This window comes from Taurulus bubalis, assembly GCF_910589615.1.
Source record: "Taurulus bubalis genome assembly, chromosome: 12".
NCBI lineage: Eukaryota > Metazoa > Chordata > Actinopteri > Perciformes > Cottidae > Taurulus > Taurulus bubalis.
In genome coordinates, this window is record NC_136600.1 from 20,815,517 (window position 1) to 20,843,403 (window position 27,887).

Consider the following 27,887-nt stretch of genomic DNA (forward strand, 5'->3'; position numbering starts at 1 on the left):
AAAACAAAATAAAGAAAAAAGCAATCCAACTTCTTATCTACAAGTGGACACAGGAATGTAATATTATATTATATTAAATTAGATATTCCTTTATTAGTCTTGCAGTGGGGAAATGTGCAGGATTACAGCAGCAAACTGGGTAAAGTGCACACAAGAGACACAGTAAAAAAAAATCAAAACAAGTAATATTTTGTAAAAAGATAAGATAAACGGTAAAAAAAAATCAACAAAATATAACTATAAGATATCTATGGAAATGCATCTGCAATTACACAATGACAAAAATAAGATTCACGTGATGGGTTTGTGTCTACATGCGTGCCCTTGCTTTGGGGTCTTCCTCAACACGTCACGGAAAAAGATGCTGTCAATGACACAGACCCCGCCCCTTCAAGCTAAGGCGGACCTCTTCCCTGCATTTTAATTGGAGTTGGCCTCCCTCAGTCACGCAGGGTGCAACCCGCCTCCATACAGCGGTGCAGAGAAGTGATGCTCCTCAGAGCGGGGCTGGACGGTGCATGTGCGTGCATGTCCGACTGGGGAGGGCAGGCTGTCTGTCTGAGGCTGTAAACTGAGTCCCTCTACATTGGCCGTGTTCTCTCATTTGGGTTATAAACCGACTGTTTCCAACATCTGTCTTCGTCCACTGGAATTCACATCTGTAACTTTGTCAAGGTGAGTGCGATTTTGTCCTTTGGTAAGTAAAATGAAATAGTCTTTTATGAGATACAGCACTATTCTTTCTTGGAAATCATATCAGTTAAAAAATTCAAGTGCATTTAAAAGTTCATTGCAGTTCCTGTTTTCTTGCTCTTTGAGGCCGCATGTAAAACTCAACATGTCATAGCAGAAACAGAGTGCTCATTTGTGAAGCTTCAAAGTCAAATGTAAACTACATGTATTCCTTTGAACACTGTCTAACTCTCCTGTTGGGTTTTCCATGCAGTCGATCTTTTGCAATATCCTTGTTATGATCGTAACATGTGATTCATACAATAAACACCAAAACATCCTTTTAGTCTCCATGGTAACTCTGAGCTCCCTTCCTCTTTTTCTATAGAAAGCGAAGACAAGTTGTGGAGGATTTACTATTTCCATATAAATCAACACATGTAGCAAGCTGTCAGTAAAACTCAGTCACAAGCCAAAAGTATGAATAATGTGCCTGCATGTATGAGTGCTGTATCTCTCTGCTGAGTGGATGTAGGTGTGTGTGATAATGAGTGCAGATCGGATCCATTTTCAGATGTAATCAGAGCTCTGAGCTCAGTATCTCATACGTAGTACAGTGTTTGGAGCGAAAAACTGGAATATGGAGGATTTACAATTGTTCTGTTCCTGTGCAGATGGCAGACATACAAGAATATGTATGCAGTTATTAGCACACTCCCAGGTAATTACAATTCTGTGTAATCCACCATAATAATAGTGATTGTCATGCTGAATATAGGTGTTTGTGCCAAAAAAATCCAGTCAAATGTCTGTTAATCCTAAAACATTTGGTTGAGTCAAAGCTGTTTTGTTTGTTACTGGCAGACGGGTTGTAATTTTTGGACTTACACAAGTTTATCTCAGCTCTTTGGGTGTTGTGTCAACAGTGCAACAGAGGAGGCTTTTCAGGGGCTGCTTTGGCTATGCGTGTCTCAGTGTGAGGCTTAATAAGAGCCATTGAGAGTTTCTGTAAAAATGTCTGGCATGACATGGAGTAAAGAATGTGGATAGTGAGCACAGCGTGCCTCAGAACAGTGGAAAAGTTATCAGAGACTGAAACTTTAATGCTTCTTTAATAAACACTTGGGGGTGTTGTCAAATTCAGCACGTGGACAACTCCTCGTTTTACACTATCCATCTGTTCCCCCGGCTCTGAGGCTTGTTTGTTGGCCAACTTGTTATTCTTCCAGCTCCCTGAGGTTTTTCGTTCCTAACACACCGAATTAGTGATTGCAGTCCAACACAGGGAGACTGTGAGGGAGAGGCATCAATAGAATTTGTGGAATGCAGCAGCAGGAAAGAAAAAAAACATTTGTCTGTGCAAGACATTTATCTAAAATAGCAATGGGGCATTGCATTGCATGAGGTCAACTCCATGGTAATTTCCGCTTTACCCTTGTGCCGAGCTGAATCTTTGAATAAATGCGCACAACCTAAACTATGCAATTACCTAAACACAGTATTTCCAGTTGTACAGTAACCAGTGCAAAATTGCTCCACTAAACACAAGTGAATAATGCAGGAAGATAAATAGCATCTCCTGCATGTGGCAGGTGTTGCCTCTTTTTTGCGTAGGCAGTAGGCCACCATAAATAATTCATGTGGTTTCACGAAACAAGTAGATGTGCTTTTAGCCAACAGAGAAACTAATGTTATGAACCATGTCGGCTTTTCCCGACATTTCAAAAAACTAACTAAAAAGGCGATGGTACTATACAGTAGCATGGACAAAATATATGAAATAACAATAATGTTAGAATTTGACTTAATTAAGATCAGACTGTTTTGATATTACATCATTCTGTCTGTCTGATTGTTTTCCAGTCAAAGTGACTTGGACTATCTCATAAGTAATGTGTTTTTAAATGCAGGTCTCTTCAGCCTCCTCCAGGCTTCAGAGTGGCTGAAGGAAGCTGGAAGGCTGCTTTTGTAACTCCGTGAACGGCTGCCAGATATTAGCATGAAATTTTAATGAGGGGCAGCACTAACTTTAAAAAAATAGCACACGCCAAAACCGTCCATAGCGCCTTGGTCATTCTCCTGGTTTGCAGGGATGAAATATTTAAACCATCATACAGGATGGACTAATTCTGAAAATTATATTGACAACTCATCAGTCTAAATGTTTCAAATGATTCAAATTATTACTTAAATCATCTGAACTAAAACCTTAAAAGACTGTGATGCCTGTCTGATCCATTATTTTCTTGCTGTATCCCATTTCAAAATGATGTTCCTGTTAGCACCTTATCAGAAATGTCCGATTTTGAACAGTGGTCCTTCCATTCAAATTCTGCCAACAACCATTTTGTTTCAGTTTGCACAGGATCAGCTAAATTTCACCCGTGTTTGTTTTCACAACAGTCGGCTAGCAGTGTCGTATTTCATTGAGAGAGACCAACAGTTTTCACCCTAACAGATAATAACCAGAACTGTAGTCAGAGTCCGAGTTTAGACATGTGATGTAGTATGTAAGAGATGGTCCTCAGGGCTCTAAGGGTCTTCATGCATTTGCTAGAAGTGCTAGAGGCTTATCAGGAAGGCAAAGTCCGTCTGTCAGTTGGTCCACCTCTTTGATCCAGATATCTCCACAGCTATTCAGTGGATTGCCATGAAATCAACCTCACCTGTACTTTGTGTTTAGTGCTAATTAGTAAATGTTAGCATGCTAACAGGCTATACTAAGATGGTGAGCCTGGTACATTTAACCTGCCACACAATATCATATTAGAAGATTGTCACTGTGAGCATGTTAGCATGCTAACAGGCTAAACTAAGATGGTGAGCCTGGTACATTTAACCTGCCACACAGCATCATAATAATACTATTGTCACTGTGAGCATGTTAGCATGCTAACAGGCTAAACTAAGATGGTGAGCCTGGTACATTTAACCTGCCACACAACATCATATCAGTATTGTCACTGTGAGCATGTTAGCATGCATGTAGCTTCAAGTACAGCCTCACAGAGCTGCTAGCATGGCTGAACGTCTTGTTGGTATGCAGTGACAGCTTTCATGATTTCATTCCATCTGCATTATTAAAAAAGGAAAACACATTCTAAAACATTAAAATGACCCAAAAAAGAAGAACATGTTATTCTTAAGATGATTCAGTCATTAATATCAAGCCAGAAATACAATCGTTTCTCATCAGGATCAAATAGGGAAATTGTCACTGTGGCATTATACATTTCTCTTACTTTGCAGTAAATTATGTCAATAAAACTCTACACATACAAAAGGGAGAGCAACTTCAAAGATCTGTGGATGACATGTGATCACACCAATACTTAATGCACATGCTTTAAATATCGTCCCCCAAAAACCCAAATGCAGACAAACCACCAAAACACAAGCTTGTCGGCTACAGCTTGAGTCAGTTCCTGGTGCTGTGACAGTTTATATATGTTACTATAACAGACAGGGATTCCTACGGAGAGATCATCCATACTCCAGTCCAGGCATGAAGTAAATCTCTCAAGACGTGGTAACTCTTCTCAGTCACACAGTTTATCTCTGTCTGTCTATAAATGGAAAGTAATGGAAAACAATGCCATGTCTAAATATATCTGCTCCCAAAGGACTTAGAGATTGGGTAGGAGTGGAGATGTTCTTTCTAGTTTTTGTAATACCTTATTTTTAGGCCTATTTTTTCTCCATTGTTATGAGACTGGATCTGCATGCTAAAACATGACAATGACCACCTCAATGTCATCATCCTCTATTTCTGGGATACATCAGAATAGAGGTGCAGATGCTGCTTTTGCATCCTAATCAGAGCAGTGGTTGAATGGTAAGCACTGTAATCTTTAATTTGGGAAAGCAACAGCTGGATCGTGCTGTCACGCAAGTTGCTGCATATGACGAGATCCAGCAAGCGAGAGGAGCAATTTGCTCATTTATGTTTTTTCCCCACTCTTTTGTCAGTGAGTGTTGAGCTAAGCTGTGACTATACACTGCGTCCTAATGAGGTAGTGTTGAGTTATGAGTCTGTCAGACTCCCAAACACTGTGATTATAACAAAGGAGAGGACCTCAGTCACACTCAGAGCCGACAACAGAAAAGAATAGTGACAGAGCGATGGGGGGAGCACGTTGAGGATGTGGTTGATTAACAGGATGTGTTAGTTAGAGAGTGTGGCGAAGCTTGTCAGGTCAGAGTTTAGTAGACATGAATAAAAAGACGTTTTATGCTGCAGGAAGTTATCGTGCCTCGCTCTCATTATTACAACCATAACTCTGCAAGCATTTTCACTTGGGGGGCGAATATGATGAGTAGAGTAGGCATCAAACTCCACTTCATCTCTCTAAAAATGTAAGATTGCAGACAGCGAAGACAGATGTGCACACTTTAAGCTCAGCAGCATGAGTTTGTCTTCTGTCTTTTGGAGTGGCAAACGTTACCATGCTTGGTTGAGAATGAATAGTCAATCTCATTTTAGGATGAAGACAGTTTAGTCTCTGTGTCAATTCTCTGAGCTAGTGGCTTGCTTGGGGATAGTGAAAAAACTGAAGATATTAATGCATGAATATAAATATATAAAGACACACTGTTTGGGTCTTTTGGGGAAGAATAAAGAGTGGAAGTAATGACTGGAGATGGCAATTAATTAATGCACCTGATAAAAGTGACTTTCAGGACTGTTGTCTGTGCAGTTGCCCATGTTCTGCTCTCCATGATAAGTCTTCAGACTGGGTGCAGAAGATGATTCTGATTGCAGCCTGTTGAAGGGCCTTAACTGAAACTCAATGCATTCAGATTAGAGTTATCTATATGGGGTCCCCAATTGATACCACTATTTATCTTCTCCTCTTATTCTCAGAAGAAACCAAATAAGGGCATTTCCCAAAGGGTCTATCTCTTACAGTACTTTAAATCTGACAGCATTTTTCACCCTCCGAGACATTACATCAGCGTGTTGCTGCGGTCAAAGAAAAGACATATGGAATAATAAAATGCAGTATTCAGTGTTAAGTTCAGTGTTAAATCACAAATTATTTAATTGTGGTCAAAGTAGTGGCCATTGGCCAGAGAATATTGTTTTCTGCTGATTTCTGAGCCCGCCATTTCCTTTGCTCCTTTTATATCAGAGTTTCAATTCCCCACCCAAGAAAGAGTTGTTCTGCATTTCACATAATGGAATCACAGAGACTAAGTGGCATCATCCCAGCAGGGTAATGTGCAGATGTAATAACATTACTGATATTAAAGTGATACGTTTTAGACACTGAAAATGTTCCTCATGACTGTGCTGTTTTCAAAGCAAACAGCACGAATAATCACTGTGCTCATGACAAACCAGCTTCTGATGAGTTTATCCTGCAGAGGAAGATTAAAGGCAAATAAAATTAGGCAAGTGTTTCGGCTCTGATTTGGGTTTATCCAGATGGATGACGGCAGCATTAGAGGAGAGGTATAGGCTACTCACCTCGCCAGAGTTTGCTTTGTCGCTAAAGAGCTTTGTATTGAGATAAATGATCTGTCAGAGAATGGCTGGTGGACTGTACAGATAAGGTGGTTACCACAACACCACGTTAAGTGTTTGTTGAATGCAGAGGCCATGCGTTTTGTCAAGTTCATGCTGATTGTTTCAGAGCTGAAAAGATCAGAGCAAAGCTTCAAGTGTTTTTTTGCCTTATGGAGCAAAGTTAAATCAACATTGAGTTTCTTCTCTTTCATCAAACCAGCCGTCATACATCTAAGGAAATCAAATGATATTCAGTTCAAGCTGAAAAGCCAATCTTTTAATCTAATTAAATACAATATTTGTCTTTGTATTGAAAGTCTTCTTGCTGCTTTGTTTGCGTTATACATAAACATTGGCTATTTTATAGATGAAGGCCTCATAAACATGTGGAGTAACTGCTTTTTAATGCTTGGAATTTAAATATAATTCAACTCTCAACTCTTGCATATGAATTGTTATTTTGAAAGATTAAGTAATCCGTTATGTATTTAAAGGTTATCTTCTCTGCTTGGTGAAAGTAAATCTTCCATCTTCATAAAGATGCCTCTTAAAGCATTGACATTACTGAACTCTAGCAGTGTTGTGTCTTCCTAAAATGAGTTTGACTACTTTCACTGTGGATATTTTTCAACCCAACTTCTTTGAGTCACTTTGGCGCATCAATGTTTCCTGTCATTATTGCAAACATGACCTTATATACTAAGAAAGCCGCACCATTCAGCCATGAGACTTTTATTCCAGTGAGTCACATCCTAATGATGCCTGAAAGCCTGCTCAACTTGTAGCCCTTTGACAGACTCTAGAGACAGTGGAGGGACCGACCAACATATGCAACATGAACTGCAGAATGTAATAGAGAGCTTTCAGCTTCTGTCGATCTCGTTAGTGCAGCTTAAAAGGACATTAAGCCATCTATAACTTCAACTGAAATCTATAGCTGACCAAGGATTTGTTGACAGTTGTCTGGAATGCCTTAAAGTTACTAGGCATATGAGCTCCGAAAGGCATAACATCTCAGCAGCTTGTGACTTGTTTTGTCAAGCACCTGCAGACATGGTTATTCATTTCTGGACGTGGACAATATATGTTTTACTCATAATATATTGGAATAATATGATTTCCTGTGATATGAAAATGCCTGTAAGCCATGTGTGGTGGCTTGTTCCTTGTTCTTGCTTTATTTTGTGCCACATTACGGGACTCCGTTTCTTGACTCACATGATAAAATGTTCCAAATAATAACTCTCGAGGCGTTGATTCCATTTCCTTAATTTTGTCGAACAAAATCATAAATCTAACTTCAGGACTGAAGTGTGCCGATGTCCCGTTCCACATAAGAAAATAAAACCTGATATTCGGTCCCGCCCCTTCCTCTTATACCAGTTGATACTCATCAGATTGATATAAACAATTCACAGAAAAAGGCGTTATTTCGAATGTGAATACATATGAACATATGGCAAAGGAACGTCTTTAAATCACACAAATTAATTATATAACATGATTTATAATCAAACAAAATATATGGCGCCAACACCATGTATAAAATGCCCAAGCATCCTGTGTGATATATATATTTTTATGGTGTATTTTAGGCAAGTGTTTTTCACTCTTTTCTGACATTATAAATCAAAAATGATAATCGTTGGTTGCAGCCCAAGTTCATCCCTCATTTCCTGTCTGCTCTAATTCATACAATCCAATAAAAGATAAAACAGCCCCAAAACATATTAAATCAAAACTAATTTACAGCCACGTTTTGAGGTTGTAGGCCCACAGAGTGCTGCTTTGAGCAAAATGCTAACATTAGCATGGCAACATGCTCACAATTACAATGCTAACATGCTGATGTTGAGCGTGTAACATGTTTTCTATTGTCTTCATTCTGGTTTAGTGTGTTAGCATGTTAACATGTGAAAAACACAAGTTGAAGTGTGATGGTGATGGGAATGTCATTAGTTTTGAAGGTCAAATGCCAAAGCATTGGACAATTCAAACTGTTGATCTGCTGGTGGTGCTAAATTACAACTCAGCTGATCACAAAGTAATTACAATTCATTCTGAATGAGACATGATTGGCAGTATACATTTTTACAAAATCTATCCAATAGTTGCCAGAACATTTTGCTTCCATAAAACCTCAACTGTCCACCTGATGGTGGCGCTACGAGAAAAGGCAATGGTTGTACATATGACATGTCATGGTAATCCATCTAATAGTAACTAAGACATTTCAGTCTGGAACAAGAGGCAGACATACCATCTCTGGAGCCTTAAAGAAAAAAGATGTTAACCTGCCACACAACATCATATTAGTACTATTGTCACTGTGAGCATATTAGCATGCTAACAGGCTAAACTAAGATGTGAGCCTGATACATTTAACCTGCCACACAACATCATATTAGAAGATTGTCACTGTGACCCAGAGAAGTTGAAACTTTTGGAGCAGTCTTTTTGCTGCAGTCGGGGGTCAGAATGAGGTTTCCCAATAAGATGATGATTCTGTGAGGTGAGAAAAGCAGAACTACCACCTGCTAGTTACGCATCTGTCAGTGTCACCCTGGTGTGTCATTATTGCAGGTGGCACCCACCCACAACTGCAATATTCAAGAGATGTGTCACCTCTCCATGCAACTCGATTAGCCTCTTGTATGAGAGACACTTTGAAAAGAACGTCTTCTCTATATCGGTTCCTTGAAACAAAGATTACAGGGTAAAGCGTTTCCTGCAAACACCAGCAATGATTTAAATGCGTGCTGGAATATTATTCTACAAATAGACTGAACTGCAGTGAGCTTGTCACTCAGAGAAATTATAGCTTTACAGTTAAATGCAGGGTGTCTGGAGTGATGTATAATGATACCACGTCCTGTAATATTTCTTGTTATTTTCTGTAATATTATCAATCCCAAATGTCTTCATATTGTAGTCGTATTGTGACAATTTTGGCATCTAAAGATATCATGGTCATGCACTGTAAACCGTCTGAATAGTTAATAAGAAGTTACACCTTACTAAAAATGTGCCCCCGCTTTAGATTTTTAATGAGTAGACTGTATATTATTTATAAAGTGATCAGTGATTGTCCACTAAAAACTGGTATAATTTACTCAATGCACTGAATGTGAATTGTATTCATGTATACTTATGTATCGTGAGATGGATTTTGTCAATACTGCCTGGTAGATAAATACATTTGATGGGATAGCAATCATTCTTTGTCGTCTAATACTGCCGTAGCCTCGATTAAAACCTGAGAAGTGTTGTTGTTATATTAGATGAAAAGGTGCCCTTAACGGTGACAATGTTACAGACCTGCGCATCGCAGGTGTGATCTGTGGAAAGTTGATGAATAAATCATAGGAGATGGAGTGGATGGAGTGGATGGATGGTCCTTTTGTGTGTCCCGTGACTTTGATCCATTGTTGTGGCGGCATTTGGGGTGTTGAGCTCTGTCCGTGTAAACCACGGCCTGCGGTCCGCAGACATTATGCTGCACAAAGCTTGCTAAGGCGGGGAAATGTGATTAACCTTGCTGCTGCCTCAAAGTGGTTGTTAACACATGGAGTGTCTGATTCAGTGCGAGCCGGCAGAAGGCACTGAATGTATGACCCTCTGATAGTTTTCAGTCGAAGAAAGAAAAACATGAAGAACAAACTCAAACCTTAACCTTTAGGCCGACTTTGAGGCACTTTTCTAGTAGATTTGGTGCAAACATATATATTTTTATTAGAATATTCTTGGACTGGAGGCTAATTTATTTCATTTTATTGTACGTTTTTTGACTTCAGTGGAATTGTGACAATGTGAGGAATCACAATAATATGATCCCATTGTGTCATTGTTTTAAGAAAATTGAGTTTCATTTTTGTACAATTTGTACCTCAAAAACCCTTTTATAAAACCTATCAAGCCAAATGTTTGCTGCAGTTTTTCCGAGGTGAGGATTTAGATCATTGTACATTAGCTATACTTCTACTTAGCAATTTGCAGTGTCACGGGGCACTTATACATACATTTGTCAGATCATGATACTCCTTAATATGAGGTAAAATGCCCTTATTAATAATATTGTAACGTTTTAGTTCACAATATCGCCGACTGAGTACTTGAAAATATATTTATCCCTAATCACAACTATGAAAATAAATAAAAAAGAAGAAAACAATTCAGACCAAATTATAATGGTGTTGTCCCTCTCAGATCTCGCAGATGGTCTTTTGATGAAGCGGTGATCTCAGACCTAATGGACCACAAACTCAGTACCTCTGTGCATCCGCAGTAAAGCTAAACTAATGAACTGCTGCTTGTTCCCACGTGGAACCAACAGGATTTACACCTCAAGCCTGCTTGCTTCTCAGCTTCCCTGTGACAAACCACTCACAGTGCATTAGCAGGCTGTGGCTGTATGTGCTGACATGGTGGACCATGAACATAATGTTAATTTGTCTGTGTGAAGTGTGGCAGTTGACTGAGGTTTGCCATTTACTAAAGAGGCCTATTTATTTTCACACTCTGTTGAAGTGATGATATCACATCTCACTGCATATTTATGTGTGACGCCTATTTCCTGTCCAGTGATTGTCCAGTGATTGAGATCAGTTACTGAAATACTGAACCATGTGAGGAAATCTAAGAAAGAGCTGACATTGAGTAGCTTGTTCTTCATTGAGTATTTCAATATTGTGCTAATAACACTTCAAAAGGAAAATGCTATAGTTTTTACTCCAATACTTTTATCCGACGCTGTATGCACTTTGCAGGTTTTAGATAACCTTAGATTATCTGAATATTGTACCAATGCAGCTGCTTACACATTAATGTAAAAATGCAATGTTTTCAGTTAATCATGTAATTGTTTAGTCATGTAGTAAATGTGAGACAATAGTACAGTTTCCAACAAGTACAAGTAAGATAGTGATTCTGTGGTTTTCCTTAATTTATCATCTGGAGACATTTTGTATGAATTGCAGTAATAGTATTACAGTATTTGCTTTTATTTGGGTCTGACTACATCTTCCAACACTGCTGTACGCACATACTTTTAGTGGGTAGTTTAAATCCATATGATTCTTAAATGCTAACAGTCTCTGTAAGTGTAAGATATGAATTATTCAAACCTGCGGTCTCAGCCTTTTGCACACCAATTTATATCCTCCAGTCTTGTCCATCAATTTAATTTGCTTACGTTCAGAACTCTTCTGTGTAGCTATTCTCATTGCATCCCATATTCTGCAACGTGAAGATGGAAAAACTAATCGCTCTAAATAACCTAATGCATTTTTCAGTGGGACGGAGCTAAAATGCTTTTAAAGGGCTCGCCTCTGAAAGACATCCTTTGTTCCACCCTCTTTGGTCTTGACCCCCCTCTCCACACTATCTGCTCTTAGAGAAATGTTCCTGGTACTCCAGCCTTAGCCTGCACTGGCCAGTCTGCAGAGATGGGTTCAGAGGAGCGCAGTTCAGCCATGTCGCAGAAGATATCCTCCGTGTCACGCAGCAACAGCAGCGCCTCATCCAAACTTGACAGCCGACAGGTAACACACAACAGTGTTGACACTGTAGGACTTGAAATGTTTGAACCATTAGCTTCTCCACAATCTTTTTCTCTGAATGTACAGTATAACAAAAAAAGCTGCTGCCTATCCTCAAGGATCTCTGTCATGGGAGAATTACTTTGTTTAATAGGCCTTGCGGTTTTCTCATACATTCTCGCAGGTTTTTAATTTGGCTCTTCATAACTGCAAGCCGGAAGAGACGGCCTCATCATTTCCTCCAAATGTGGACACATTTTGAGTCCTCTGAATTAGTCAAATGTACATTTTCAACAATCATTAGTGAAGGCATTAGCACCAAGAACAAGCTGTTGTTGCATTGGCCTTAAGTGTTTATCTGCAGGCAGCAGACTCATACATTTTTCATTACCCACAACAGCTTTTCTGTTTGGAAATTAAAGTAATAAAGATTCACTCCAGTCCTGCCCACAGGACACACACAGACTAGTGGTCTATCACTTTAACAAAAAAATACAGGGACTGAAAAAGTGTTTTAATTTGAAATGTACCTCTGGACAAACAAACAAACAAACACATAAATATTTACTCAAAATGGCAGTTTCAAACTTCAAAAGCTTGAGATGTGCTTTAATCTAAGTTGTAGACAAAAATGTATCCAAGTTGTATTTGTTATAAACAAGTTTATGATTTGAGCATTTTGATCAAAAGTTTCAACACTTTGGGAAATATGCTGATTCACTTTCTAGCAAAAAGTTATGTGGAAAGATGTATCCCTCTCATCACTGTATGGTAAATATGAAGCTGGAGACAGGAAATGATAGGATAGCTTTGTATTAAGACTGGAGACAAAGAAGCGGCTCGATAACCAGCTCAATAATCCATTATCCATCGTTTATTTTATTCGTAGAAAAAACAAAGTGTAAGAACGTCATGTGGTACAAGAACTTCCTGGAACCCATAACCTTTACCACAACTAGTCATTTATTCAATCTGTTTTTTTGTTGTTTGGCTTAAACAAACAAGATATAACATGTTAAATATTGAGCTTTAGAGGTGGTATATATTTTTTTAGCATTCAACAGAGATGGGTAAGCAGATGTTCTCCTGTTTCAATGCAAATGTGAGCGTGGGATCAATATTCTCATCCAAATCTCGACTCAAAATGTCGAGCTATGTCTTTATATGCAGCAGGATGTACATTATATTGAACAAGTTGGATTCATGACTTACAATGTCCTCATGCTCAGAGCTACCCTTGTACTCAGACATGTCTTCTTGTCAGTTATCTCTGGAAGTATCTCTCGACCTTGAGGAAAAAATGCCCAGGCAGCATTGTGTGACAGTGAGTCACTGTGTGAGTGTGTCAGTGGGAGATGTGACGAGGGCTCAGGGAAAGTGAACGACCCACAAGCCACGCCCTCTCCATCCCCCTACAGAAATGAGGGGTTATTTTAGACGGCCTCACCTACAGCGGTCAGCCTCTCTGACTGATGGAGTTTGTTTAGCCCGAGCTGTTATACACTTGAACATTCAGAGACACACTGAGATAACAAACATGGAGTCACCTCAAACCTCTGCCAAGAATCCAAACGTGACGTGATGTGAGTTTTTGTCCCACTTGAATACCTCAGACAGTTTAAATCATCCTTAAGTGCTGCTTTTTCAACATGAATTATTTTGTCCCTGTAACTGTACACAAATGTGTTCTGTTTACGATGATATAAAACAGAGAAAAGTAGCACAGCATCATGTTTGGATTGCGGGAGCGAGGGAAGGTTTTGTGTCTGTGCTCCATAAATGACAATGCAATACTCAGAAGAGACATACAAAATAAATAATTCAAGGGCTCATCCTGTTGACCTCGTGGTTAAGACGCTGACCATATGACCCCAATGTTCCTGGTTAGATTCCAGCAGGGCATATAAATAACCCCTCGGTCTCAACCCTTTTTCTGTCTGTTTCTACACTGTCAAATTGTCAATAAAGGCAAAAATGACAAGTGGTTTTAAGAGCAGCAGAGAATGTTTTGACTTTTTTCCCTCATGGTCAAGCTTCAAAAGCCCTGCATCCTCGATTATTTCCATCAGTGCAACTCAGTCGTGTATTTCATTTGACCCTCCCTCATTTCAAGATGGTGCCATGCATGTTTGTTTATTAATGAAAGTTGGTCACTGGGCGCATTGAAAAAGCATTTTTTTATGACCGATATGTATACATATACCTGGTTGACTTCCTATTGGCTGCTACTCTTTTTCATTATGATTGTAAAGGGGGAAAGTATTTTTGAGGCTGTGTGTTTGACGGGAAACTGCAATACCCGGCGTGGCCAATATGTCAAAATTGCCACATTCAGCTGGTCTTTTCCGACAGATTTAGAGAGCCAAAACATTAACGTCTAGACAATATAAAATAAATGCAAAATAGCCCACAAATAATGCAACATTATTCTCTGTGTCCAAAACTATGTTACAAAACCCTGTGTGTATTCTGTTTATGCTGCCTTCCTGGAATTATCACTGCTGAAATACATAACTGTCTGGATTAGTCTGTGATGAAATATCACCTTAATCTCTTTATTTGCAGGGGGATTTAGATAGAGTGTTCTAATCTCAGTCAGGAAATGATTATTGTGAAGAGTTGAGATTAGACAGGTAAGCTAATTGTATAAATAGGACCATGAGGTGAAAGTGTAAAGCTTCACACTGGACACCAAACGTCCTACTCTCATCTCCCACAGCCTCCCACTAACTAACTGATTGAAGGAGAGAAAATGTAAACAGCCCAAAATTGCTACATTCAGTTTGAGACCTTGACTTTGTTATGTTAATGATTCATTCGTTTTAGGTTACCTAACCTTGCTGCAACTTTGATCAGCACAAGCTGCTAACATCTATCCATCATGTCAGAGCTCTCAGAACCAATCTGTGCCCACAGGACAGCTGGGAAATAGTGGAGGGCCTGCGAGGAGGCTTCAGCAATGTCCTGGAGCCCCAGAAACAGGAGGGCTTCATGCTGAAGAGGAGAAAGTGGCCCATGAAGGGCTGGCATAAGGTATAATCAATCGACTGTGTGTTCTTAAATGACTCACGTTGCCTTCCACTTAATCTTCTATCAGAGCGAAAGACTTTATGATGTATTTATAGACGCACTCGACAACTGAACGTCATTTCCATTTCCCAGTCGCACCTACCGCTTTCCAGATTCCTTTTCTAAAAATGTGCTGACGTGACTCATTTGTTTAAAACTAATTGAATGAGCGTATGCAGTTGATGATTCAACTCACAGAGGAGTCACATGTGACCAGGGTCAGGGACTGTCTAAAAGCTTTCACTGGGATGATACTACCTGGCTCCATTAGCTGATGGCCTGTTGGTTTAATAGAACTGTATACATTTAGTATTGACTCACAGTTAGAGCTTTTCAGATCGTTGTGCTTTCAACTGAGCACCAAGAGTCACGTTTACAAAGACAGGGGATGAGAAAGATGGCAACAGAGTCAGGGGAAGATTAATAAAGGCAGACAAGATGCAAGAAAAGAGCCTGGGATGACCAACATCTCACAGCAGAGACATTAATATCTTGCATGAACAAGAGGCATATACTCTGTCACGATCACAGTCATAACAGTGACTTAAGATTTGCTGTCAGGGGTGTGTTGCATATCATCCCGGCTGCATCTCATTCACTCATTGTCCTCCCTTCCCCCGACAGAGATACTTCTTCCTGGACAAGGGCATCTTGAAGTATGGCAAGTGCAGCGCTGATGTGAGTACAAAAGCCTTCTGGCTGCATCCTATGTGGTTGTCAGTTACAGAAGATTGCAAAGGACACTTTGGGTCTAGTTGTACTGCTGGGTATCTTTCTGTCCCCGTAGATACAAAAGGCCCTCATTCCCTCACAATGCTATTGTCACTGATAGGAATCACAAGGAACATTTTAGCTGCCAATTTAACCTTATTACATGCAGATGCTCTGCTTGGCCAGAGCCAATAAAAGGATGATAAGGATAATAGTGTTTTTTAAAACTGAACAGCATCCAGTTGCATTTCTTTTGGCTCTAGTCCAAAATGTTTATAATTTCTGTTTGTTGACTTTGCCTTGCAGATTGAGAAAAGGAAACTGCATGGCTGCATTGACGTTGGTCTCTCTGTCATGGCCATTAAGAAGAAAGCCAAGTGCATCGATTTTGATGCTGAGGAAAACATCTATCACCTGAAGGTAAACCACAAGGCTAATGAATGTAAAGCATTCCCGACAGATTTATTGGAAGTGATGTTAAACATGGATTATTCAGATTATTCCTGTTTTAATCCTGGAACAAGTGCTAACACCAAAAAGGCTTTAAAATGACCTTCTGCGAGTGAGGGAACATTACAGTACCTGTGTGCTGTTTCACCTTCAGGCCTCCTCCCCTTTACTTGCCCTTCTGTTGATTTTTGATTGTGGTATCTGCTCTGCAGATTAAATCACAGGAGCTGTTTGATGAATGGGTTTCCAAGCTGCGTCACCATCGGCTCTATCGGCAAAATGAGATTGCTATGTACCCTACCGAGAAGTCCTTCTACTATCCCCACTACCCCTCCCCCAATTCCCCGAGCATGGCGGAGAGTGCCTCTATCAGAAAGGTATACCTATGCACTACATGGCACACTGTAAATTGAAACCACGTTTTAATTCAAGATCAAATCTGTTCAGCTTCTGCTCACAAATGTCATTATTTCATCGACAATATTTACTAAATATGAAGTCCTTCTATTGAAGAGAATTGTATGAATTAAGCAAATTGTTATTGGACTGACCTTTGGGTCTGTGTACTGCAGTGCATGTCTATACGAAGGCAGTCTACGGTGCCTTCTGCAGGAGACTTCCCTTTAAGTTGCAACAGCCAGGCCAAAGTAGCTGCCTGGCTCCAGTCATCTAACGACATGGACAAGTGCTCCAAAGGTGAGATAGTTGAGCTGTGAGTTTCTCAACACTCATTAGTATTCTGATGCACTTCTTGTCAATAAACTGTAAAAAGCTAAGAACCATTGGTAAAATGTGGGTTAGATTCCATCCAATTACTCAGTGTGCATGAAGGTGTGTGCTTTATTCAGAGCCTCCTAGTTACAGTTCATTTGCCATTGAGAGAGGCAGGTGGTCGAAGCTTGCTGAGTCCATCTTTTTAAATCGTCAAATGCTTCAGTTAATACCAATATTAACTGGGACAATGTGGCTCTGAGGATCGGCAGTTCGATCCCCAGCTATGCTAGTCCATGTCAATGTGTCCTTGGGCAAGACACTTAACCCCAAGTTGCTCCCGTAGCCGTGCCTACGGTGTGTGTGAATGTCAGATAGTCCTGACATGGTAGCTCCTCCCATCAGTGTATGAATGGTGTGACTGGGTGAACGATGGCATCTAGTGTGAAAGCGCTTTGAGTGGTTGGAAGGCTAGAAAAGTGCAATACAAGTACAGTCCACATCCCATTTAAATCTTCATCTTGATGTGGATCTTTTTCCTCCACTCAACAGACTTGTCAGTCTGTGAGACCTACCTGCTGGAGCTCAGCCACCTGCTTCAGAGTATGGAGGTCCTGCACCGAACCTATTCTGCTCCATCTATCCAAACACTGCAGGTCAGCACGTTATTCCTGATTCATTTCACCGTAACATGCAGAGAAGGGTCGCTCATCATAAAAAAAACTGGCGAGTAAATTGACCTCGTCACATCCAAAATACTAGACGACAAAGAATCTTGTGCAAAGTAGCTTGTCTTGTTTCGTCTTTTATCATTTTTTGATGCCCCCAGGTCATTTGCTACTAAATATAGAATACACTGAAACCTTACTGCCTGCAGTAAAGTCATTTCAGAAGAAAAACTTCTTAAAGGAAAAAAACTCTCTGTCTCGACTATCAATATCTTCTCCTTTTGTTCTCCAGGCATCTACATTTGACAGCCCCAAGAAGGAAAAAAGACTACCAAGGAAATGGCGCTCTAAAAACTGCAACAAAGATGTCAAAGCAACTCTGCAGGTAGACATCAGGACAATAAAGTGTGACCATATTTCATTTATTTTTAATTTTTTTCTGAGTCTCTCCACGTTCGACTCCTCCTGTTCTAGGTACCGAGCTGCATCTCCTCTGGCTCTATGCGCCTCCATGCCTCTAACCCCAACCTCTCCACCGCGGCACTCGGCAATGACAAGGCCGACACCGAATCCCTGGACTCCACGTTTGATGTGGCCAAGCTGCAGGAGGACTTCTGCCGTGTTGCCACTAACTGTGAGTCAAATATTGCGAGCTTTTAATTTCCCCTCATTTTAATTTACCATTTTGATTTGTATGAGGGTGTCTGGCAAATTCGGTATTTAAAAAATATTTGTACAAGCTGAGAACATAAATCTGTTTGCTTGCTGTCTTATTTGCATAATAGACTGGCATGTTTTTCTTGTTGTTTATAACAGTTGCTTGTGACAATGGCAGCTGTTAATTACTGATAAGCCGTTAGTCTCATTTCATTGGGATTCTGATGATGTGCTCCGTCAGTGCGTCCCCGAGCTGTTGCTTAGGGAGAAGTTTACATTTATAAACCATAAAGTTTGGCCAATACAGGTCTTAATATATATTTATATTATATATATATATATTCAGAAACCTGATGTTTCATGTTGATTTATGTTTTACGTAATGGCAACACCATTCCCACTTTTTCTGTAAAATGGTTTTAACGTTTGCCCCATGCAGGGAACAGCTGTCGATGTACGCACATTCAGAAGTATGACGCTCGGATTTGTGATGGGCTTAATCTAAAACAGTGTTGCTTTAATATCGACAGCGCTATTCACTAATGGGGCTCCCCAAGCACCTATTGTGAAGTGCGTGGTAAAATGAATGTCTTACAACAAAGATTGCGCCTTTGAGCGATCGGAGATAATACAAAATGTCACACTTGTTCCATTTAATTAGAAGCCTGGTGGGATAGACTTGTTGCCGGATGTATTGTGATTAGATCTGCATTGCTCTGAAATGAATGCAAATTGCCCTCCAGTTAAATCTCCCCTCTTTTTCCTCTTGTTGCTGCAGTGCATGTGACCATGAAGACAGCCCTGAGTTCCCTAACATATGAGAGAGAGAGATTAAAACAATGTGTCGACCACGAAACAATTCCCCCTACCTCACCGCAGGTGGTCGGTCTGAAGAACACACTGGCAGCGGTACGAGAAATAACACACACACACACACACACACACACACACACACACACACACACACACACACACACACACACACACACACACACACACACACACACACACACAGACAGACATGGTATCAGTCAGTAGAAACAAGTTGAGTGGTCAGGTGTGTTCCACTTTCTTTTAGACTGTTGCACTCCTCTCAGAAGCCGTGTCCTCCCACACCATTGTAGCTGCTGGTGTGATGTCTGCCCACCTGAACGTGACCATGTTTCCTGTGGTTGCTGCCTCCCACCAAGAGTCTTTTTCTATTTTCTGTTTTATGGTTACACAGTCATTGTCATGCTGACTTCTTTAGCCACATTAGAACTTGTGTTGCAACACATTTCTTTGACTTTAAATACCGTGCTGGGCATTAGCTTCTCCCTACTCCACCTCACATAGTCAGGAGGTGAGTATTATAGTTTGTATTTCTGACAGTGATAACACTTGGCTCTATGGTAAATAGCCTGCTTTTATTTAATATAATATATATATATATATATATATATATATATATATATATATATATATATATATATATATAAATGAAATAAACTGCAGCATAAGTAAGGATTTGGTTTTAGCATTCAGTGTCCAAGGCATTATTTGTTGGATGTGTGCTCTAAACAATGTTTACACTGGTTCTTTTCCCAGGCTTTAGCCCAGAACACTGAGCTGAGAGAGCGCCTGTGCAAGATTCATGCCGAGTCCCACATCGTAGAGCCCACACTAATAAATCTTACTGCCCCTGTGCAGGTGGGTGAGGGAATGCAGTGCCTCTACTACCCCCCCCCCCATCACAATGATTATTATTATCCCACGCAATTATGACTTTGCCTCAGAATGAATGAGCTGTCCCTTCCTTCGCATCCAGATTCAACAAATGTTGCCCTCCTCTGCACCCCCTCACTCGACTCACTTCCTTTCATAATGGCAGTGACTATAAAAAAAAATTAACATAATTTTCTTCACCACAAACTTTAAGGGAATGCAGCCACCTCAAATAATTAGAGTTTCCATTATTTTATTATCTCCAGGCTAATTTAATCCGCAAAAAACAAGGATGCAGTGGCATGCTCACTTCCACATGTAGTTCTGTGGTTCTGTGAAAAATGCTTATTTTTTTATAATAAGTTACTTGTTTTGACTTTTTTTCAGAAAAATTATCAAATGCTATGAGTAATTTGTTAATGTGCATCTTGTTTGTGTTGTCAACACCTTGTCAGACAGTAGAGTGGGCGTGCACACTTGTTGCACACTTGCACTTCTGGCTGACTCTTTATAATTAATGCAGTTATATATTTTGATACAGTCTCTATAAATAGGTTTAATTGATACAATATATATATAAGTGTTCTGATTTGTATAATTCATTGTTTGGCCAGTTTATGGCTGTCTAACACTCAAACAATGGTAAATGTTTAAAAGTAAAGAGACTCTATCCGCATTGTTGCATAATGTTTCAATTCAGTTCTCTATATTTTATATTTTTCTACATCTTATTACATTATATTTTGAGAAACTGAATTGCATTTCATTATACAATCAATACATGTAGTGTACTGAATTTGGACTGGACTGAATTCTTTAGGATATTTTCTCTTTTCAGTAACACTTTTATGTGGCGGTCTTCAATATATTTATATTTGACTGTCTTTCAATATATTGCATGGTTTTTGTGCTCTGATACTCTAATCATCCCCACATTGTGATGCTGTAGCATTCTAAATGACCTCTTCTGGCTACGAAGATGTTGCCCTTTCCTTGTTCTTAACTACAGCGGTGAACTCTGTCTCCTAGAAACAAGACTCTGTCGATGAGTCCCGTCCCCTCGTGCACCAAGTGTCCAATGAGAGCAGAGCTTCAATCACAGACTCGTTGTCCGAGTTCTTCGATGCACAAGAAGTTTTACTGTCTGCTAGTTCCTCTGAAAATGAGGTACGTGTGAGAGCTAAACGGTTAGCGTTAGCAGTTCAGAATCAGCCAATGGTATAAACTGACATTTATGACAGCATAATGGAATTATTATTATTATGTCATGTCATGCAATGTGTCTTGGTTGCAGCTATTAATGGATGAGAAAAATGAAGAGATCAAATTAATCCAGACAGATGGGTCTTAAACTAATTTACTTGATTTAGTATCACTCTTCATTCCATCCATTCTGTCTGCAAAATGTTTTAAAGTCTTTATGATGTGTGTCATAAAACAAGTAAGCCCTCACTTCAGTCTCCTCTTCCTCCAGTGTTCATGCAGCATGGAGCTAAATGGAAAATGGAAGTTAATTACTTTAATGTAAAAATACAGCAAGTTGAGAAAATGACACATTACTCATCACATTGGTCACCAGGTCCCAAGGGACCATACGCAGGAGATTTTCTGCTGACGTGACAGGATGTTGAAATAGACCCGCCTAGTCCCTTTCTGCAGGTGCTGTAAAGAATGTATCTATTAACTAAAGTGTGGGTGTTTTTTTAGGTATCAGAGGATGACTCATACATTAGTGACATCAGTGACAACATTTCCATGGACAACTTCAGCAATGAGACAGAAAGTGAGAGACCAAACTCAGGTAAATGATGAGACATACATTGTGGGCTGGACTTAATAAAAATGTTAATACAATACTGGCCTCACTGCAGTTTTATGGGTTCAGATATAATTCTCTACAATTACTTAATTTCCATATTTGGTGGTGGGATAACCACACCAAGAGCTGACTTGACCTCTTAACCGTCTGTTCCCAGACTCTACCCTTTATCAGCGTAGATCCGGCCTGCCCTCGCCCAGTCCCAACAACAGCACCATCAGCCTGTGGAACATCCTCAGGAACAACATCGGCAAAGACCTGTCCAAAGTGGCGATGCCCGTACAACTTAATGAGCCGCTCAACACCCTGCAGAGACTGTGTGAGGAGCTGGAGTACAGCGAGCTGCTGGACAGGGCTGCGAACACACAGGACCCCTTTGAACGTATGGTGAGATGGCACATTCACTGTTTGCTGTTTGAGTGTGTGGGAAAAGTCTCTTTTGCTCAGATCAGATGTTCACTTTGAGCACATTAATGGCCCCCTCTGACAGAAGCGGTTGCCCTTGGTGAAGCTTCAGTTTTAAGATTTTAAAAAAGAACGCTTTCAGGGGTTTATGCTAGAATTCGTGGAAATAATAACTCATTAAATCCGGGACCAGAAGGAGAACATTTTTTCATTCCGCTTGTGCACGTGACGTAAAATTATATTTGAGGGGTTTCCATAGATACACATTTCTGACAGTAGCCATACGTATTACAGTAATGACCTGACAATCACAGCAGTGGCAGATATCAAGGTAAATATCACTTTTTATATGGATGTTCAATCAGTGTTAATGGTAAATGTAGTCAATTGAAGCAATAAATTCCATTGTGCGTAATATATTTACCAAGAAAACAGAGTTTCACTGCTTGCAGAGCCGTGCCAGAAATACAAATACCAGGATGCTTTGTGCAGACGCTACTGACGCCCAGACAAAATATAGTGATGATACTACCAAGTTATTCAGTACGCCAGAAAAATATTTTAGTTTGTCAGTATGCTAAACTGCATCCGGTTGCATTTGGCAGTCCGCAAGTCGACATGCTTTTTGGGCTTTTTTTTTTTTACCAACAATCCTCTTTGCAAAATATACGTCACATTGACTGAAAGCATCGACAGATGACCTAATGAATTGAAACTGAATTAAAAAGAAAAGTACAGTCTGTGACTTGGAATGCAGCAATAGTGTAGATAAGGGTTATAAGCTGCCCCTATATGCAGGAAAAAACATAAAAACATGGAGGCTCAACGGCAGCACATAACAGATATTGACGTATTTATCATTCACAGTAAATGCCCAACATAAATTAACACAGCATTTCACCAAGAGGCAACAAGTAGGCGACACAACTAATAATGTAATGGTCATCCGCTCTCTCGGCCCTGCTAGTCTTGGCTGTCTGCACACCTCTAGGTTCAAGTAGTGAGAAGTAAAACGTTAATCCATAGCAACACCCTTTTGGGCTTTCTCAAGGTTTGGCATCACCAATCAAAAAAAACTGCCCGCACTGACATTGATATCAACATAATGATTCAGTTTCTGTTGGCATCACAGGGCTATTTGAGCAAAGACCCCACCAGTCAGGGTTTGATCCTGGCAAACACTCACTGGCTTGGCAATGTATTTATTTTGTTAAGTGACTATCAAGCACAATTGTAAGAACTCATTTCTTTTTGCTGGCTGTTATTCCGCTAGAACAGTTACATCATGTGCAAGAGTCCCCAATCTCTTTCCAGCAGGAAGATTCAGATTCAGGGTTTCACTTTTGCTCCCATTTGCATTGACTTACTATGTTGTTTTGTGTGGGAGGTGTGAAGAAGATGCAGCCTGTGAAGTCCCATAGTTATTAAGCCATATACAGTATATAAATGTGAAATGAATAGCATATGAAGTTGGTGTCAGCTCCAATCTTTGGCCTCCCATTATGACGTGGAAGTAATTACCGGTGCTCTCCTGGCTCAGTGCAACTAATGGAGGGCTATCCAGAAATGTACTCTGCTCATTACGAATGAATATATAATATATGGTACTTTAAAATGATGATATACCTCAGCGATCTGTTGAACTCTCTTCTTTTTTTAATCCTCGAGGTACTCACAAGGTCAATTTAGCTCATTACTCATTATTCCGTAATAATAATAAAGCACTGCTAACTGTATGAGTTTGTTTTTGTGCAGGTGTACATAGCTACTTTTGTCGTATCCGGCTATGCATCCAGCTACTACAGAACTGGGGGAAAGCCTTTCAACCCCCTCCTGGGGGAGACATACGAATGTGACAGGCCAGATAAAGGCTTGCGATTTGTTGCAGAGCAGGTATTCATGACTCCTAATTTCTGTGCTATTGACAATTATAGTATAATAATAACAATGCAGTGAAAGCATGCTTTTTGTTACCCTTTACATTGCCAGGTCAGTCATCACCCACCGATCTCAGCTTGCCACGCAGAGTCTAAAAACTTCATATTCTGTCAAGGTAGTGGAATATAGAAATTAATCTGAACCATTGTCAGTGTCTGTAAAGTTAAAGTTACCGCGTAAACACATTTATGTGAACATTCTTCTTTTTCTTATTGGTTTTGTAGATGTGAGGTGTAAGAACAAGTTCTGGGGGAAGTCAATGGAGATTATTCCTGTTGGCACCACTCATGTAACTCTGCCGGGGTAAGTCTCTTCTGCATCTATCGTTTACTCGAGGACTGGAAACACGCACATACTGTACAATGCAGCGGCCATGCCAGTTAAGAAGCAATGTCTACGTCTGTCAAGTTAAAAGGAATTGTGTCTTGAATCCTATTTTTTTGTTAGCTTTGGTGACCACTACGAGTGGAACAAAGTGACATCCTGCATCCACAACATTCTCAGTGGACAGCGCTGGATCGAGCACTATGGGGAGATCTCCATCAGAAACTCCAGCAGTGATATTTGTCAGTGCAAGATCACTTTTGTCAAGGTGAGGCAAACTTTTTGAAGACTCAAGCCTTATTAAGAAAGGTGGGGCCCTTCAAACAATAACATAAAAATATCCCTCCATGTTGGTAGAAAAGATAAACAAAATATTATTTATTGTTATGCTCTTGAACTACTTTACATTCTTCAGTTGGTAAATGTGACACTTAAGGCTGAATGATGCTTCCTTGCATGGTGCTGCAAGACAACACTGAATTGCACCTTTCAAACACAAATGCTATCAAAGCCCTTAAGGATTGATGTCACACCAGCATACCACTTCCAATCAAGTATATCCTAGTAGTAGTAGTAGTGTAGAATATAGTGACAAATAAGCCACAACATGAGTCTATTATGTATTCCCAGTCAATCATCCTGTCACGCTTTCTTTCTTTCCTCTCTCTCTCTCGCTCTCTCTCTCATTTGCCATATACTTGTGTTGGTAGACATCCCTCATCTTAATAACCTACAAGCAGTAAAAAAAGGGCATTTTTCCATGTACATGAGTCACACACAGGCATAATAAATGCTGTAGTCTATAACCCTTCTACACAGATGGTGCTCTTCACCTGCATGCCATTAAGAGCATGCAGTTTGATGTGTGGAAGCTTTTACTGAGAGGAGAAGGTTAATTGCTTTAGCCTGTGCCCATTTGAAAGACCCCCTGAAGCTGTGCAGGGTAGCAAGTCCAGACATGTCAGAAGTCATTATGCATCTTCGTCTCCCATTAAGCCCACCAGCCCAGCACACACTGTGGCTTGTGATTGGTTTACATAACAGTAACACGTTCTGACTGCAAGAGAACATGATCTGGATCCACATGCCCACTAAGAGCGTAATACTATGTTCTTCTCCACCTGCCAATTCTTGTCCCAGGCCAAATACTGGAACTCAAGCGTGAACGAGGTGGAGGGAGCCATCACGGATAATAAAGGGAAGGTCGTCCACAGACTCTTTGGAAAATGGCAGGAAGCAGTTTTCTGTGGAGACCCACCCTCAGCCACATGCATCTGGAGAGCAAGTATGACAAGTTTATATTACGAGAATGCACTCAACGCCTTTTTGCATTGCATATCAGCCTCTGACGCAGTGGATGTTATTTATGTGCAACGTAGATGCAATGCCAGTAGACCTTGAGCAGTACTATGGCTTCACTAAGTTTGCTATTGAACTAAACGAGATGGACCCATCCCTGAAACTGCTGCTACCACCCACAGACACCAGACTACGTGTGGACCAAAGGTACAAGAAATCAACTGTGTTTTCATGCACTTAACAGTGGTTATTGTTGCTGTTCAATAACCTGGTTTCTTAAACATCAGTAAACAGGAAGATTTCAAAAATATGATTTCTGTCAGAGAATCAGTATATCATCTGACATCGATATAAATAGAAACTCAATGAAGGTGAATATCTGAGCACCTTTCATCATCTAACATGAATCTCATTCATATCATCTTGATACAAGCTGTCTAAAAAAATGCTCACCCAACTCTAGGATCAACATACATACAAAAATAGAAAGTAACTGCAGAGGCTTTCTGATTTCAGACCTAATTTTAGCTAACATTAGGTATAAAGTAGTATACACAAGGCACCATCATGTGTATACTTCACAGAAGAAGCACTTTGCCATCAAAGTAATTACACCACTTCAAGTCCATCAATATTCTGAGTTATGTATCCACAATTAGGTTATCTTACTGAAATGATGTCAAACCAAAGAACATAAGTATTACATTTGAATATGACAGATGAATGTTTTCCCATCTTTGCATAATGAATGTGTGTCTGGCTGGCAGACTGCTGGAGGAGGGAAACCTGGAGGCTGCAGAGGAGCAGAAGCAGCGGATTGAACAGCTGCAGAGAGAGAGAAGGAGAGTCCTGGAGGAGGACAACGAAATACATCAACCTAAATTCTTCAGGTAGCCTAAATATCCAGATGTATTAGTTCCTCACTGAGAAAGTCATCTGTGGGAAAGTCTGTGTTCTTACAGTAATGGTGCTTTATGCAGCCTGTCTCACAACTTCAATTTCAACACTTCCAAGTATCTTCCACGGTATTTATCACTGCCTTGCTTTTCTTCTGCCTCCACAGGAAGTCAAAGGATGATACCTGGGTGAGCAACAACACATACTGGGAGCTGAGGAAGGACCCTGGCTTCACCCAAATAGATTTCCCTCTGCTTTGGTGACCCCTGAACTGCAGATCACGCACATTTTCGACCTGCACAGCCTTTACTGCGATCCAGGATGGGTTCTAGTGACGTCTGCATCCACAGTCTTACATCCACATTCAGTACTGGTCTTCTTTACTGCAGTTCATCAAAGTTATTGCCTTAATAGCAAGTGCTTATGTAAGTTATGTAAACATGATTATGCAAACATATTATGAGAATGTTGATTCATTTGGTAAATGTTGCCCATATTTTCACCTGATATGGTACACTGTACCACTTAAACTGAGAAAAGGAAAACTACTTGACAAATCCTAACTGGTCTACACTAGCTTAAAATGTATTGAACAACTGGTCGCTGTTGTCTTATCATGGACATTCTCTACCTCTGAGATAAACTAGCCTTGATATGCCATCGATGAAGTGTGTACACATCCGATATTTATTCTGCACCTGCCTGATGCCTTACTTGTTGTACACATTTGGTTTATTTTATTGTTGTTGCATCTCTGAGATCTTTTTAAATATATGTATGTTTTGTAAGGACCGATCAAGGATTGTTCAAATGATCTTTAAATCCTTACTCAACTTTTCTTTCCGTCTCAGAGCAGTCATTTCTGCTTTTTGCTAAGAGTGTGTGAATGATTGTGCAACTATGAGCAGCAGTACTAGCAACCATTTTTCACCATTGTCTACCTGAACCCCGGGCTTTGAGACCAAAAGTGTCCAAAATGATGTTCCGTGAGCTCAAATAAAATCTCCGATGTTTTCTTTTTGTGGAGTAATTTGTGACTTTTCAAAACTCTGAAAGCTATGAACCAGAGAGTTATCACAACTTCTACTTAAAAGGTGCAATTGGCAAATTTTAATAAATGAATAAAAAAAGGAACTAAGATTTTTACAATGTCATCTATGTATTGTGTTGCAGAGATATCTACTGAAATGATCTTGCTTGCCCGGGCCAGACTTCCTCTCACTTGTTTCTTGAGAGGCGATGTGATGAGTGTAGCATCCAGTCTGCCTTCAGTTGTTAGCATGAGTTGCTAGCCGTATCAACTAGCATTCAACAGTGCAAACCCCAGTAGTGGGGGTCAGAGCGGACTGTTGCTTATTCTAGTTGGTAGTTGGCTTTTTCTTGAAACAAATGGCTGTACATTTAGATTGTGTGGACCCAGTAGAGGTGAAATGCAGTCCCCTATTTCTCTGGAGCGTGTGGCCATGACCTTTAACTGACATGTCACAAATGTTGGTTAAATGTGGCAAGAGAAAACA

General features: G+C 40.1%; 1 protein-coding gene across 1 annotated transcript; it reads left to right on the forward strand.

Moving 5' to 3' along the window:
* Window positions 1-634: 634 nt before the first annotated feature.
* osbpl3b (oxysterol binding protein-like 3b) lies at window positions 635-27,478 on the forward strand. Its single transcript, XM_079227905.1, has 23 exons — window positions 635-675; window positions 11,575-11,721; window positions 14,635-14,751; window positions 15,412-15,465; window positions 15,805-15,918; window positions 16,161-16,325; window positions 16,521-16,644; window positions 17,212-17,315; window positions 17,620-17,712; window positions 17,802-17,961; window positions 18,763-18,893; window positions 19,572-19,673; window positions 20,718-20,855; window positions 21,396-21,489; window positions 21,665-21,894; window positions 23,668-23,805; window positions 23,902-23,965; window positions 24,075-24,153; window positions 24,298-24,442; window positions 25,315-25,459; window positions 25,554-25,680; window positions 26,241-26,363; window positions 26,537-27,478. Exons 2-23 carry the CDS (start codon window positions 11,626-11,628, stop codon window positions 26,631-26,633), a joined length of 2,640 nt encoding a protein of 879 aa, XP_079084031.1. The 5' UTR covers window positions 635-675; window positions 11,575-11,625; the 3' UTR covers window positions 26,634-27,478.
* The last annotated feature ends 409 nt before the right edge of the window (window positions 27,479-27,887 follow it).